This window comes from Arachis hypogaea, chromosome 1, assembly GCF_003086295.3.
Source record: "Arachis hypogaea cultivar Tifrunner chromosome 1, arahy.Tifrunner.gnm2.J5K5, whole genome shotgun sequence".
NCBI lineage: Eukaryota > Viridiplantae > Streptophyta > Magnoliopsida > Fabales > Fabaceae > Arachis > Arachis hypogaea.
Window position 1 is genome coordinate 11,591,053 of NC_092036.1, and position 15,860 is coordinate 11,606,912.

Here is a 15,860-nt window from a genome sequence, read left to right on the forward strand (position 1 = left end):
GAGTGACGACACGTGGCAGCACCGGATAGGCGGAAGGAGGCACGTTGGCGCACAGGTGGCACGCGGGTCAAAGGTCGGGTCGGGTCGGGTCGTCGCGGGTCAGGGTTGCCAACCAGCTTACCTTGTGACACGTGGACGCTCCAGGGACGTCCGATCTGCACGAAGATCCAACGGCTGCTGAAGCCTCTGGATGAGAAAGAATGGTGGTGGACAGCAATGTTCTGACGGCGCGTGGAGGCGCGTGCGGTGGTCGTTGGCGGCGATTTTGGCGGCGTTGGAAAGCTGACGGAGAGAAGAACACGATGATACCGGAGGTGACGAACCAAAGCGTCGGAAACAGCTCGAAAATTTCGAGCAAAGAGGCACGGGTGGAATCTGGAAGGAAGATCAAGCTGGTCGTGGCAGCGTCTTTCGGCGGCGTGTCCGGCGGCTGATGGCGACGGTTATGGTTGCGTTGGAATCATGGCGACAAGACGAACAAGAGGGTTATGGGGGTGACGAACCAAAGCGTCAAAAAGAGAACGAAATAGGAGGCCAAAGAACACTGCCGACAAGGAAAAAACAAAGGGGCTATGAACTAATATTCATTGAAAAAAAAGACCTAAGCTCTTGATACCATGATAGAAACAAGAGACTGAGAAAATGATGTGAAAAGTGTATTATTGAGTTGTGTGTCAGGTACAATATATAAGGGGTATTTATAGGTGCTAAATGAATCAAAGTAATAAAGACATAGAATTCTACAATTAATGTACAGATATGCTATATAAATATAGACGATGCTAATTGATCTAAATTGATTCTAATGATTCTCTAACAGTAGGGTTTAAAGCTAACTAATTAAAAAGCCATCGAGTTTAAATAGAATTTAGTTTCACGAAAGTTTAATCTTTGGCCTATCAAATTTATCGTAAAAAAATAAAAAAATTATATTTGTTAATTAATTATAATTTTTTGAATAATGCTATATACAGGACAAATCTAAAAAATTTAATATAGAAGAGCTAAATTTTAAATAATTTTTTTCATTCCATAAAAATAATAAACATATAGTTATTAGAGTTAATTTTTTAAAAAATTTATATATATATATATATATATATATATATATATAAATTTTTTACAATATTATTTTAATATTACATAAAAAAATAACAATATCAATAGTACATTATAAAATTATAAAATACCAATAAGTTATAGCGTGTTTAGTTAAAAATTATCACATATTAATTAAACCTAATTCTTTAAAAAATTTTAAAAAATTTGAAAATAAATTATAAATTATTAATTATTTGAAAGATACAGTACTTTTATAGAATACAAGATATAAGATATCTTTATAAAAATTTTTCTTTTAACAACATAAATTTAGAAAAAAAATAAATATTTTTTACAAAAAAAAAATATCTAAAATACATAATGTGATTACTAAAATATAACTATGTAAATCATTATTAACATAATAATATAAATGTTAAATATATTAATATAAAAAATAAATGAATTTTTTAATTAAATATAGAAATTATTATATAAAAAATAATTTAAAAGGTACAAAGACTTAATAGTATAATATTAAATTAGTTAAATAAAAAAATATTAATAAATTAAATAATTAAGATATAAATCTATTAGATAATGAAAAATAAATATAAAACTAAAACTAAAAATAAATATAAAAAGAAAGCGTAAAAGAAAGCGGGAAACAAGAACATACAATCAATCACGTATGATAAAATTCTCAAGTGAAAAACATATAAATAATTAAATATATAATCAATCAAACTTTGTAATTATCTTTGTAGGCTCGGTAAATAAAAAGATGTGTTTGGATGAGATATTTATCAAAAAGAAGAAGTATAATGATTGAATAGAAAAGCTTTTGGATTTTTTTTAGATAGTTGTAAATACTTGATCCAAAAAAATGAATAAGTTACGTAACTGAAGGTTAGATCCCCTTTGACATTATTATTGATGGCCAACAAACGGTCACTCAGTTACATAAAACTAAAACTTTAGCAAATCAAAATCCAACAGGAACAAACATAAAACTAAAACCTTATCAAATCAAAATCTTAGAAACAAACAATTCCTTCTATATGTCTTTTTTTTTTAATTAGTTGCAAATTTAAGTTCCATTTAAGAGTGTGTTACTGGCTAATCGATTACTACATGTACTAGACGAGATTCGAATTCCAACACTTAATTAAGTAGACGAGTGAACTGACTAGATTATTCATATTGTCTTCTTTGTCAAAATGGGCCTTTGTTTAAGAAACAATAACTAGGAAAAACACGCACACAGAGACATGCATTACTCATGCAGCACAAAGCACGAGCATATACTGGGGACATTATTTAATATGAATGGTAATGGTTGATTACGTGTTGTGCATGAGAGGACTTTGTTTCCCTAGAATAGTGGCAAAGGTGTCTGGGAAGTACTGGAATCCTGGAAGTTCTTGCACAGTTCCATCGTTAGAAATTTGAATAGGATAGCGGAGCAGATGGCCTGGAAGGTCAGTATCAAATGATCCTGCAGAATACGATTTCCAATACTTTTCAGCAAGTTGGTTCACCCTACTAACACATTCTTTACTTTCAGGGTTGATGAAGGTTCTTTCACATATTCCAAGATGCTCCAACCACAAGGACATGCGGAAACCGTGGATCTGCCCCGTTGCACCATTTTGCCCGCTAGCCAGATAGGAGGGTTGATAAGCTCCCATGGCAATCTCAGTGTCTCTACCACCTTGCATTGATCTGTGGTTGATGTTGGCAGATCCAATGATTATGTATTCATCATCAACTGTAAAAATAAAGTAAAAGACATAATTACTAAATTAGAAAAGACTATAAAGAACTAATTAAACCTCAAGAATATGCATGAACAAAGTACATATATACTTACCTATCATCATCTTGGAATGTACATAAATCATGAATCGCCTACTCGTCTGAGCGTTCATGTAATGCAAATCCCTATGTGGCGTTCGTTGAGGTTGATATTCACCATGTTTTCTGACCTCTCGATTCCCAAGGCAGAAGAATGACAAATATCTCTGAGGATCTTCCTTAATTTTCTCTTGTTTGAGTGCTTCAACAATGTCCTTGTACATCATTTCTATTGTCTTCCTCTGCAAAAGCAACATGTCCTGGACTGTAGAAAAGTCACCCCTAACAAAACCGTCACCATGAGGGTCACCCTCCGGCCACATTGGAATCACAACATACACAGCGAACTTCTCCTTGGCTTTAATCTTGCTAACAATTTTGAGTGAAATCTCCTTTGGGATTAGATTCGAAGCATTAAATTTCTTGTGTCTGCTACTCCAACCGAAATCGCTTCCTATGAAGTATTCATTCTCAATATAGATGAAATTCTTTGCTCGCCTAATAGCTTCAATATAGGCATCTTCAATGCTATGATCTATTATTTTATATTTGCCTCTAAAAATCCGGGGCCCAACTTTGGTAATGTTTCTATGATGAGCCTTTGGGAAGTCGAGAACAGCTTTGTCATCAATAGATCTGAATACCTGAACATTCCACGCCTTATTATTATTATTATTATCTTGGTGGCCATGGGATGGGGAATTGAAGAAATCTCGAAGCTGGTTCATGGGAACAAGGATGTCCTCTTTACCTTCCTTCTTACATCTCTGCACAAAGGTGTCATAAACATAACAAGCAGCAGGCCCTTCGAGGCGACAGTGCACGTCATGCCACGGCTCCCTAGGACCACCCTTTTCGATTTTAGAACCAACAAAACTGGCTTGATGAAAATCTTTGTTATGTGCATCATTCTTTTGCAAGGTTCTAAAAAGTGAATGGTCTGGAGTATCATATCTTCCACGGCAGAGATCAATGCCCCCAATGAAACTCACTATTCCTCCTCCAATATCACTATCGTCCACCACCACAATCTTCTGGTGATGACTATAAAGCACGCGACTATTATGACGAGAACACCAAACGCACTGCACATTAGTGTCTCTAAAATATGCCTTTGCCTCTTTGCTACGAATACCCATCACTCCTCCATACCCTGCAACCGCAGTTGGATCATCGGAAATGAGCAATACAACTTTGACCTGTCCGTTCTCTGCCTTTCTCTTGAGCAGCTCTCCAAGTGTAGTTTGTCTCTCTTCCATTGTCTTCCTTGTTGGATCCCTTAAGAGGGTTATTTCAGTGTAAAGAGACCAGCCAGCAATGTATACGAACTTCTCTGCTTTCTTGATTGCATCAAATATGTCCTCCCAGCATCGCTTCGGCTCATAATTCACGAGTCCGTCCTTGCTCATTTTATCGACGTAATCAGCTGGGATGTGAGCATCTTGGTAAAGAGTAACCTTGCATCCATTTTTCTGTGGGTAGTGGGTGCCACGAACTCCATGAAAGTCTGAACCGATCCCTTCGCTGTGTTTTCTAGCATCCAAAAATTTCAGCACCACGCGGGTCCTTGAACCTGCCGGCCCAACAATCCCTTGCAATTGCAGGACCCATTCACATGTTTGACCATCATTTTGCAAGATATCCTGAACGGAAACCTCTCTTGTAACATCGTTGATAGCGAATTTGATATTTGACGCCATCTGAGCACAATGAAAGTAAAAATGCTCTCTCCAGCTACGATCCATGGGGGCTTGTATATGCCTGCTTCCCACTTCGAATCCATCCAGATAAATTTTTGCATCCAGTTTAGTATTATTGCGTTCAACTAGCCAGTCCAATAGCTCCAACAGCCATCCCACCACGTATATCATCAACTGAACCTGAACAATTTAAATACAAATTAGCACTACATGCACAATAGCCGTTGAGCTATAATTTAAATGATATAATTTTTTTATATTAAGTTAAAAATGGCAGGTTTTGAGTATCACTCCTCTACTAATAATAATAATAATAATAATAATAATAATAATAATAATAATAATAATAATAACTAACTTTTCACTTTTAGTTAGTATTTTCATTTTTTTTTTGAGGATTTATGATTTAAATTTTATAATTTAAAGTTTAATTTTAAAAATTTATAATTTATGATCTAAAATTTAATATCCACAAAATAACTTTAAAAGAATTTACAGATGTTGGCGGAAAAATTTTACTTCCTAATCCCTAGTATTACTTCAACAATAAAACTGAATACTCAACTTTAGTTCTAACTTTGTTTCTGCATTTGCTTTTTATTTTTATCCAATAAAACTTAAAGGGTCTTTGTGTTATTTTATGCTTTAGTCTAATTTGGTAAGACATGTTATATGAGTTTTAAATTTGAGTGAAAATTTAGGGTGCAGTTGTCATATTGTTAGTTGAGAAGTGTTCCATAACAATTTAGTCAATAATATATCAAATTATCTAACGATTCTTTTTAATTAACAATTTTATATAAAGATAATTGTATTCTTAATCATATTGGTTTTTTGTTTAACTAAAACTTTTTTATCTTAAAAATTATTCATTTAATATTGATTTTTTTTTTTGCTAATACTACCTCTTTCAATTTTTTTTATAGTGTTAGTTATTTATATATATCTAAATTGATCCTTTCAAACAGACTTAAAAGTAAATAGAGGTAATAAATTATGCATATAAAAGTGAGAAATTAATTTAAGCGTAAATAGTTATATCATTTCTCTCTTTTTGATTTATGCATAATTAGTTAAAGACTATATTTTAGGCTCATTATTTTGTGTGAGTGTAATACTTTGTTAAAATCATTTTCTCTCCCCCCAATTATTTTAAAAAAAAATATACAGACTAAAATTTAAATTGTCTCAGGTAAAAAAATTCGTGTCTCATCATTTTAGAAAAATATAAAATACACGTATTTTATATATTTCTGTATGTAACTGTATTTTTCATTTTGTATGTCTTACAAAATAAACATAGTATATGTGTAATTCTGTTTATATCTTTAAGGTAGCGTTTGTTTTGAGGTACTGAGACAGAGATTGAAAGACTGAGATTCAGTATCGTGTTTGTCAGTTCAGAGACTGGTACTAAAATTTATGTCTCTATCTCTAAAATTTCAGTATTTCAGTACCTCCAAAAAGTAGGGACACAGGAGACTGAAGTTTTTAGAGATGAAAACTGAAACTTTAATAACATTTTATACCTAAAATACTTTCATTTCAATTAATTAATTCCAATTTTACCCTTTGTGTAAATTAAATTAGAGTTTCATTCTTGTTTCAATTTCTGTCTCCTATTTTGCACCAAACAGAATACTGATATTTATTTCAATCCCTGTCTCTTAGTCTCTGTCTCTCAGTCTCAGTCTTTCCGTCTCTATCTCTCCACCAAACGCTACCTAATAGATACGACACTAACCAAACAAATCTTAGATCCTCGTAACGTAATAATGAGCGAGTAACTTAACAAAAAAATATAAAACTAACATAGTGGAATTTTTTCAATCTCAAAATTTTATAGGATACAATTGAATTTTAAAAATCTTTTTCATGTAAAAGATAATCTCTGATTCCATTTTGGAAATTTAAAAGACAATAATATATCAATTCAATGAAAGAGAGAATGAAGTCATAAGAGCATTGGAGATAGAACAAAGAAGCTACGTACCCAGATAGAGGGAGTTTTGTTGGGATTATTGTGGCGGACCTCATGAACAATGGTTACCTCCAAAGTCCCGTGAAGTAGAACTGGTGTCACCGCCATCACTCACCTGATTCATCAACTCAAATTCATAGAGGACATACATGCATTAATTAAGATTTAGATCGCCACCATGAAAAGATAGCAAGAGAATTTTGACTTGTAAAATAAAAACTTACAAAAAGACAGAACAGAAGGGAAAAGGATTACACGTCGCTTCGAACAGTTGTAGTAAGAATGAAAATTGAGCGTCACCCAGTAATGCTTAAATATATGCTCTGTATGTTCAACTTTTCAAGTTTCGCGCTGTTTTGAATCTTAGCCATCGATTTTGTAATTAAAGGTTGAGATTTGTTTAAATTAAAATATATATTCTTTTTCTAATGTGAACAATAATTCAAATTAATAAATGTTTTGAATTACTTTATTGAATATAAAAATGTTTACTAAGAATGAAGTGGCAAACAGACCAAGATAACCCAAGTACTTTAATTTGTGGAAATAGCTATTTCATCAAGATTTCAACTACCTTATTCTCTGAATGTTTTTGTTTGTCTATACTGGCGCCGGATAATGTTAAGGAGACAAAAAAAAACAGTTAGAACTTGTCTTATTTAGTATTTATTAATTATCGCAATAATTAATAAATATTAAATAAAATAAGTTATGGCTATTTTTTACTAATTTTCTTTGATTACCAAATATTTTCGATTGTCGTCTAATAACAAGTAGATTCTATAGTGTCATTCTTAAGGTACACATTCTCACTTAATACCTCCTATTTAACATCCATGCTTAATTATTTGAGCATCTAAATTTGGAATTAAATTAAGAAGAGTGTTAAGAGATAGTAAGTCTTATGATTTATAGTCATTAATTAATTATTATTAATATTTTTAATGGTATAAAATTATTCATATCTTTTATTTGTTAAGTACCGGTTAAATTTTAATAAAAATGTTGGCCCTAAACTTTTTTTTAAATTAAAAATGATGACATCCATAAAACATTATTCGAGTTAATAGCGAAAACATGATTTTGGAATTAAGTAAATAAAAGATATTTTTATTTGTTCATTTTATCAAATAATGTTACGTTTATTATTATTATTATTATTATTATTATTATTATTATTATTATTATTATTATTATTATTATTATTATTATTATTATTTTGTACTCGAGCCATGAACTAAAATGCGAAAAGCAACAGTTTTAGACTTGGTTTCATAAAGATTTTTAAATAAGTATTTGTCCTTTTTAAATTTTATTTGATAAATAAAAAAATTATATAATTGTATTTATAATTTTAAAACTTAAAAAGCGTTTTTAAAACCAGTTAATTTTTTTTAAATTAATTTGTGTTAATTAAAATTAAAAATTTTAATATAAATTCATATATTAATAAATATTTAAATTTATTTTATATTTATGTTTATTTATTATCTTTTTAAATTTTAAAACCTATTTCATCAAATATAATTATAATTATTTATGTTTATTAAAAGTTATTTTTAGATTAATTTTACCAATTATATACTATGTATTTTAAAAAGTTGTCAAAACAACTTTAATAAATTATTTTTGAAAAGTTAAAGTAACACTAAATCTAAGTTGTATATTATTTATTATAGAAAATGCACCTCTCGGAATGTTCATTCTTTTTATTCAAAACGAGAGACAATATATTTGACGTTGACCGAGATATTACCAACCTGATAATAACATGCTTTGTTTTTAAAAATAATAAAAAGGAGACTTTGCATTGACGCTGCAAAAATACAAAGTTAGTAAAGTGGTGGTATTAGCCAAACAGAAACTACTTAGGATTTTGATGGTGGCTTCCTAAGTGGAGCTCACATGTTTTATTCAGGGAAAAAATAAAAGTAGAGACTAAAATGGACTTTAAGAAAAACTATGTCTTGTGATAATGGTCTTCAAATGGGGTTAGGGATGACAATTTTTTTTCTATTCCGTTTCTATTTAATAAAATATTTTTTGTTTTTGTTTTATTTTTATTACGAATTTCTATTTTTACTGTAAAAAACACGGATATCTGCAAATATTTATAAATATTAAATTTTAAAATATTTTAAAAAATTATTATAATTATAATAAAATCATATACAATTCAACCCAATATATCAAATCAAATTCATATTTAACATAATAATATATATATAAATTCATATTCGTAGAAATTTTGCAGAATTTCGTGGGACAGGTACCTTAATTCCCATCTCATCTCCATTTATTTATGGGGCAAATCTCCGTCTCGGTGAAAATTTTGCAGGTCTCCATTAACTTTTCCGTCGCGAATAATTCTCACGAATATCTGCAGGTAAGAATATTTTTGTCATCTCCAAATAGAACTCAGTACTTTATTTGCTAACAAAAATTTGTATTGTTATTTCTATATATAGTCTAGTTTTCTAAATATATATAAGAGAAGAAAAAGATAAAAAAAAAAAAAACAATGATGATGATAATAATAATGAAGGAGGATGAAAAAAAAATGAGAAAAATTTTAACAAAAAAAAAAGCTCGTATATAACAAACGAACTTGGTTAAGTTGAACTTAGTTTGAAAATTGGTTAGCTATCTAATTTTTTTGTAAAAAAATGTTTAATTATTTTGTTGGTCTTTATAGTTTTACCAAATTTGTAATTAGGTTTTTATACTTTTTTTTTACAATTGGGTCTCTATACTACTTTTAATTTTGTACTTAGGTCATTTTCATGTTAAAAATGTTAAAATTAACAAAATATTTCTCTTAAAAATATGTGATCAAAGATCTAATTAGATTTTTAATTATAGATACCTTCAATTTGTAGAGAAATATTCATATAACTTTAATATTTTTTACACTAAAAAGAATATAATTACAAAATAAAAAATAGTATAGGAATTTAATTGAAAAAATATATAAAAAACTAATTTAAATTTAGTAAAATTTTAGGAATAAACAGAATAATTAAATCTAAAAAAAACAAAATATTATTTTAATTTCTAACATTTAAATCAAATTTTAATTTTGTCTTTAATATTTAAAACGTCTTATTTTTATCTCAAATATTATATTTTATCTTATTTTAATCATATGATTAATTAAAATTAATTTTGTTTTCTTCGAAAAATATTTTTTTGTATTATAATATTTTTTTTATTATTCTATCCTTTTTTACTCTCAAATTACTATGACCACTAGTATAATCAATATAATTATAATTTTTATTTTATTTTAACCTTTTACATTAATGACAAAAACAAATTGTTTTAACCAACATTTTTTGTGATATATATATATATATATATATATATATATATATATATATATATATATATAGAGAGAGAGAGAGAGAGAGAGAGTAAATCACTATAAGAACTACATATTTTAACTAATTATGTTACATAAATATAAAAAATTAGCCATCAATAAGTTATTGCATAAAAATATGTATCTGGTGTTTAAAAAAATATTGATTGTCTATAAAGTTTTTTATATTCTATTATAATAAATTTGATTATTTTTATAACTAATTTTTTTGTTAATCATTAGTATAAATACATGTTGAAATATAAATATATATTAAAAATAAATTAAACTATATATATATTTATATATAAATAAATTAATAACTAATTTTAATATATAAATAATATTTCTCATCTTTCCAGCACTAAATTAAGATTAGTCTTCTAACTAATTACAGCACTTTGATGAGTGGAGGGTGAAGGAAGCAGCCACAATCATATAACTCAAAGTAACACAATTCAGTCATATAAAAAGTTGACGCTGAAAAGTTATACTAAGATGGAAGTCTATAAAAGTATGCTTGTTAAAGTATCATCAGGGGAATTTCACCATGTGAAGAGAAATTATTGGGGATCATTAACTTTAAATATTTTTAAGGGTCAGGTACTTTTTCATTCCTAAGGTCTAGGATGAAAATTAAATTCGCCTTCAATTTTTTTGTTATTAAAATCATTCTTAACGTTATAAAATGTTATAAAATCATTTTTTACTACTTCAATTTTATTATCTTGATCAAATTACTCTTTATAATTAATAAAAATAATATTAAAAAAACCCCTCCTCCCCTTACCCAAACCCAAATCCTGTATCTCTTCAGTTTTTTCTCTCTTATCTCCTTCTTCCTACCCTTTCTCTTATCCCTTTTTTTGGAATTCCCCTCCCAACTACAACTCCAATTATTCTTCTCTCTTTTTGTTACCGTACCATCTCCGCCCCCATCTCCTTCTCCACCTTCTTCTTCTCAACGAGGTCCACAATCTCACTGCTCAGTCCCACATCGCCGTCTCCGTCGACAGCAAAACGCACCGAACCAGCGAGTCCAATCTTGTGAGCGTTGCAAGAGGTCATTGCCATGGACAGCGAAAAAGTTGATAATTCTGTCCCTGCAATTGGCTTGCAAGGTGTGAAACGACGTAGAAGCGGAAAAGAGAAGTTTAAATTTTGGAAAGAGTAGAAAGGAGACGAGGGCAACGAGCCTATTGGCTTAGAATTTGGGAACATAGAGTGAGAAGATGAGGTGGATGATCTTATCGATGTGGAAGCTCTTTTCAAGATCAGTTCGGAGCTCAGAGTCGTAGGATTGGAGAATGTTGGTGAAGCCTCGGAAGACGAAGAACTCTCGAACCAGCTCCTCCACGTACTGCATGTTCTCCATTAGCAGAGAGAGCGTGGATTGGGGACTGGCAGAACGCGGCCCTCTTTTATTAGAGCGTTTGTTGGCTGTTTTCTACTTTACCGATTGTTCAAGTGGTGGTGTTTGACTGTTTTATGGGGTTTTGGATTCATCTTTGTTCCTCTTTTTTTCGTTTTTCCTTTTTTTTTGAAGAACATAAACATCATTTTTTTAATTCTTTTTAATTTCTGTGGTTGCTGATTTTGGATTTGAAGTGCAATTGATGATTGTTGAATTGTTGTCAAATTTAAAATTTTTAGTGATTTATTTTGTAGTTGTTGTTGCTGCTGAATTTGCTATTGTTGAATTTGCTGAATTTGTTGTTGTTGCTACTGAAGAAGAGAAGAAGAATTGTTGTTGTTTAATTTAGTTGTTACTGTTTCTGAAGGAGAGAAGAAGAATTGGAATTTTTAGGGTGGGAGAGGAGGAGGAAGGGGAAGTCCGAAAAAAGCAAAAGGAAGGGAATGGAAAGGGAAGAGATATCGGGGGTGGGGGTGGGAGTGGGGGGAGGATTTTTTGTTTTTGTTTTTTATCATTTTTATTAATTGTTAAGGGTAATTTGGTGAAAAAATTAAAATTGAGATAGAAAAATGATGATTTTATAACGTTTTTTAACGTTGATGATGATTTTAATAAGAAAAAAAAAGTCGGGGACGATTTTGATTTTGATCCAAGACTTTAGGGACGAAAAAAGTACTTAACCCTATTTTTAACTATCATTTAATCAGCATAAATACTAAATTATTTTCAATAAATAAGTTTTATTAAATTACGTGTGCGAATTCTAAAAAATTTAGATATAAATTATATTGATTAATGTATGTAAAACTCTTGGTAAATATATGTGTAAATTATATGCTTTTTATATATTATGCAAAACGTTTATAAATATAAATGTAAATTATTGTTAGCCAAATTCTAACAAAAAATAATAATATTTATTGATTACTTAGTATTTGTCTTTTTTTTTTCTGTATGTTCAAATCATCTAAGGCAACTATATTACTATTTAGGGTTAAGTACTAATTTCGTCTTTAAGGTTTGGGGCGAAAATCAAATTCGTCCCTAACTTTTTTTTGTTATTAAAATCATCTCTAACATTACAAAACGTTAAAAAATCGTCCTTTTTTACTTCAATTATATTTTTTTAACCAAATTACCCTATATTATTAATAAAAATAATATTAAAAAAAAACAAAACCCCACCCCTCCCACTCCCCAGCATGCCGGAGGACACCCACCTCTCTTCCCCTTCCTCTTCTCACTCTTCTTTCTTCTTCTCTTCTTCTCAAATTCAACGCAGCTTCATCTTCTTCACCATCATCATCAATCCAGCTCGCTCTTCCCTTCTCTGCCGGCAACCAAACCCAATCAAAGCAAACCAAACCACAAGTTTCAACAATTCTAGCAGCAATCTATCAATGGAACCAATTTTAATCCACAACAACCATATATTCAAGTACGTACCCACATATTTAACACAATCCTCAACATTTCGAATAACAAAATCTTCAGAAAGCAAACACATACAATTCAACGGCAATACTAGCAAGTCAGCAACAATTCAAAAATCCAAACACATACAATCTTATTACCACTAACAAGCCTAAAATAACCTATCCTAATAACCTAGTATCTATTAACAGAAAAATCTAATCTAACTAAACTAACCGAGCAACTAGAACTGATTAAAAATTAAACTAAAATTCTAATTAAACATAAGTTAAATTAAATGAAAATTAGAGAAACTGAAAGTAGGTTGGTTCATGAACCTGTAATGAAGAACAAAGCAAAAAAAACTAGGGGAGAGGTGGATATTGCAGCGACGGTGGTGAGGACAGCAGCTGCTAGAGGCAGCTGAGGAAGTCGCTGGTATAGTGGTTCGGCCATGGGTCAGTAGACAGAGGAAAAGGAAAAAGAGGAGAGAAAGAAGAAAGGAGAAAGGGTTGCGGTGGTGGGCTGAGGCAGGGAAGGGGAAGAGGGGTGAGTGTCCTATGGCAGTGGTAATTGCCGCGGCGAAAGTGAGAATAAGAGGGTGATGGTGAAGAGTTGAAGGAAGGGGATTGGGGGAGGGGTGGGAGGAGAGACCGAAGAGATGCTAGAGAGTGGGTGGGGTGGGGTTTTGATTTTTTTTAATATTATTTTTATTAATAATGAAGGGTAATTTGGTCAAAAAAATATAATTGAAGTAGAAAATGATGATTTTTTAACATTTTGTAATGGGTTAAGTTCGATTTTGGTTCCCAACGTAGAGGTCGAAAATTGGAATCTTCCTTAACTTTTTTTTTGCTACAAAATGGTCCACAAAGTTTCAGTTTGTTTTAAAACTGTCCTCCAGACCAAAATGCCCATATCCCTTCTTCCCCAAAATCATGCAAAGCACCATCAGAAACACAAGCATAAGCACCACCACCACCACCACCACCACCACACCCGCCACCACCCACCACCTACCATCATCATCATCATCATCATCATCATCATCGTCATCCTCATCAAACACAGAACTCAGATCCATCAAAAAATCAACATCATCATCGTCATCCTCATCAAACCCAGAACTCAGATCCAGAATTCAAACTCAGACAAACAAAAATTCAACTCAGAAAATCATCATCATCATCAAGAACCCAGAATCAACAACAACAATACTCCAAATTTAAATTTCAGCAACAACTAATGTTCCACAATAAATTTTACAAAAAACCCAAAAATTTCACAAAAAATCCAATTCACAGAATTTACAGAAGAAGAAGAAGAAGAAGAAGAAGAAGAAGAAGAAGAAGAAGAAGAAGAAGAAGAAGAAGAAGAAGAAGAAGAAGCGGGGGGCGGCGGTGCGGCGGTGGGGTCGGCAGTAAAAAGAAGAAGAAGCAGGGGGTATGGCGGTGGTGAAGCAGGGGAGGGGAAGTAGAGATGCTCGTTGGCGGTGGTGAAGCAGGGGAGGCTGCGGCGGGCGGTGGTGCGGCGGGTATGGCGGAAGAAGAAGAAGAAGAAGAAGAAGAAGAAGAAGAAGAAGAAGAGGCGGGTGGTGGTGCGGCGGGTATGGCGGAAGAAGAAGAAGAAGAAGAAGAGGCGGCGGCAGCGGGTGGACAGTGGCGGTGCGGCGGTGAGCTCGTCCCCCTTCTCTCCCCCTTATCGCGGCCCCCCTCTCTTTTTCTCTCCCCACCCCCGCTTCTCTGTACCGTTTCTTTCTTTTTTTTTATTTATTTTATTTTATTTTATAATTTTTTTAATGAGGGGTAATTTGGCAATAAAAAATTAAAATTGATAAAAAGGACGATTTTAAAACAAACTGAAACTTTGGGGACCATTTTGTAGCAAAAAAAAAAGTTAAGGACGATTCCGATTTTCGACCTCTACGTTGGGGACCAAAATTAAACTTAACCCTTTTGTAATGTTAGGGATGATTTTAATAACAAAAAAAGACCTGGAACAAATTTGATTTTCGCCCCAGATCTTAGGACAAAATTAGTACTTAACCCTACTATTTATTTATAATAAATATGACTCCAATTTTCTATCTTATATTATTGTTTCTTATTTTATCTATAAGTATATAATTACTCATTTATCATCGGTTTTTAATTATTTTTGTTGAACTAAATTTATGTTCATTCTCATCATTTTCCATCCAATATACTAATAGGCTATGTTTGTTTCTAAAAACAGGAAAAGACAAGATATTGAGAACAAGATACAAAAGATAGGGACACAAAATTTTGTGTTTTTGGTTTTCCACGGTATCCCCCATTTCGGCAGGTTAAAGACTAATCCGCCGCGGTACTGAGCTCTATTTAAGGGTTTGTCGCTGGCCAATGGGTTGCTGCATGCACAAGATAAGATTCAAACTCTCGACACTTGCTTAAGCGAACTAATGAGCTAACCACTAGATCAACCCAACTTAGTTAAACGTCATACTTTATTTCATATAATATAGCTAATTCATTTTTTTTTTGTCATGATAGTTAATCCATTTTGTCTTGGTGCCTTTATGGACCATTATCACAAGCTACAGCAGTTTTTTCTTAAAGTCCACGAAGTCTCTTCTTTTAATTGTTTTTCCCCGAATAAAACAAGAGAGTTCAACCAATTTGGGTTGGTCGAGTAGTCAACTCACTCGTCTGCTTAAGTAAGTGTCGGAGATTCGAATCTCATTTTGTGCATGCAGCAACCTATTGGCCTGTGGTAAACTCTTAAACAAAGCTCAAATTCGCGACGGATTAGTTATTGACCTGTCGAGTTTGGAGATATCGTGAGAAACAAAAAAAAAACAAAAGAGCTCCAATAACTCACTTAAGAGCATGATTTTGTAAATCCGATCAAACCGATTGGTCCAACTAGTCTAACCATAAATCGAAAACTATTACGATTTGGTTAATCTTTTAAAACCATTGCTTTAAAAATCGGTCAAAAACCGTTGAACCAGCCAATACTAAAAATTCATTGGTTTGAAAAAAGCGTCGTTGGTTTTGGTTCATTTGGCTTATTGAACTATGTCTGATGCCTCTGATCTCACTCTCACTCTCA

General features: G+C 31.7%; 1 protein-coding gene across 1 annotated transcript; it reads right to left on the bottom strand.

The window, feature by feature from the left end:
* Positions 1–2,209: 2,209 nt before the first annotated feature.
* LOC112796770 (phospholipase D alpha 2-like) lies at positions 2,210–6,856 on the bottom strand. Its single transcript, XM_025839379.3, has 4 exons — positions 6,804–6,856; positions 6,592–6,694; positions 2,915–4,778; positions 2,210–2,812 (listed from the first exon to the last, which is right to left on the bottom strand). Exons 2-4 carry the CDS (start codon positions 6,685–6,687, stop codon positions 2,385–2,387), a joined length of 2,388 nt encoding a protein of 795 aa, XP_025695164.1. The 5' UTR covers positions 6,688–6,694; positions 6,804–6,856; the 3' UTR covers positions 2,210–2,384.
* Positions 6,857–15,860: the final 9,004 nt, after the last annotated feature.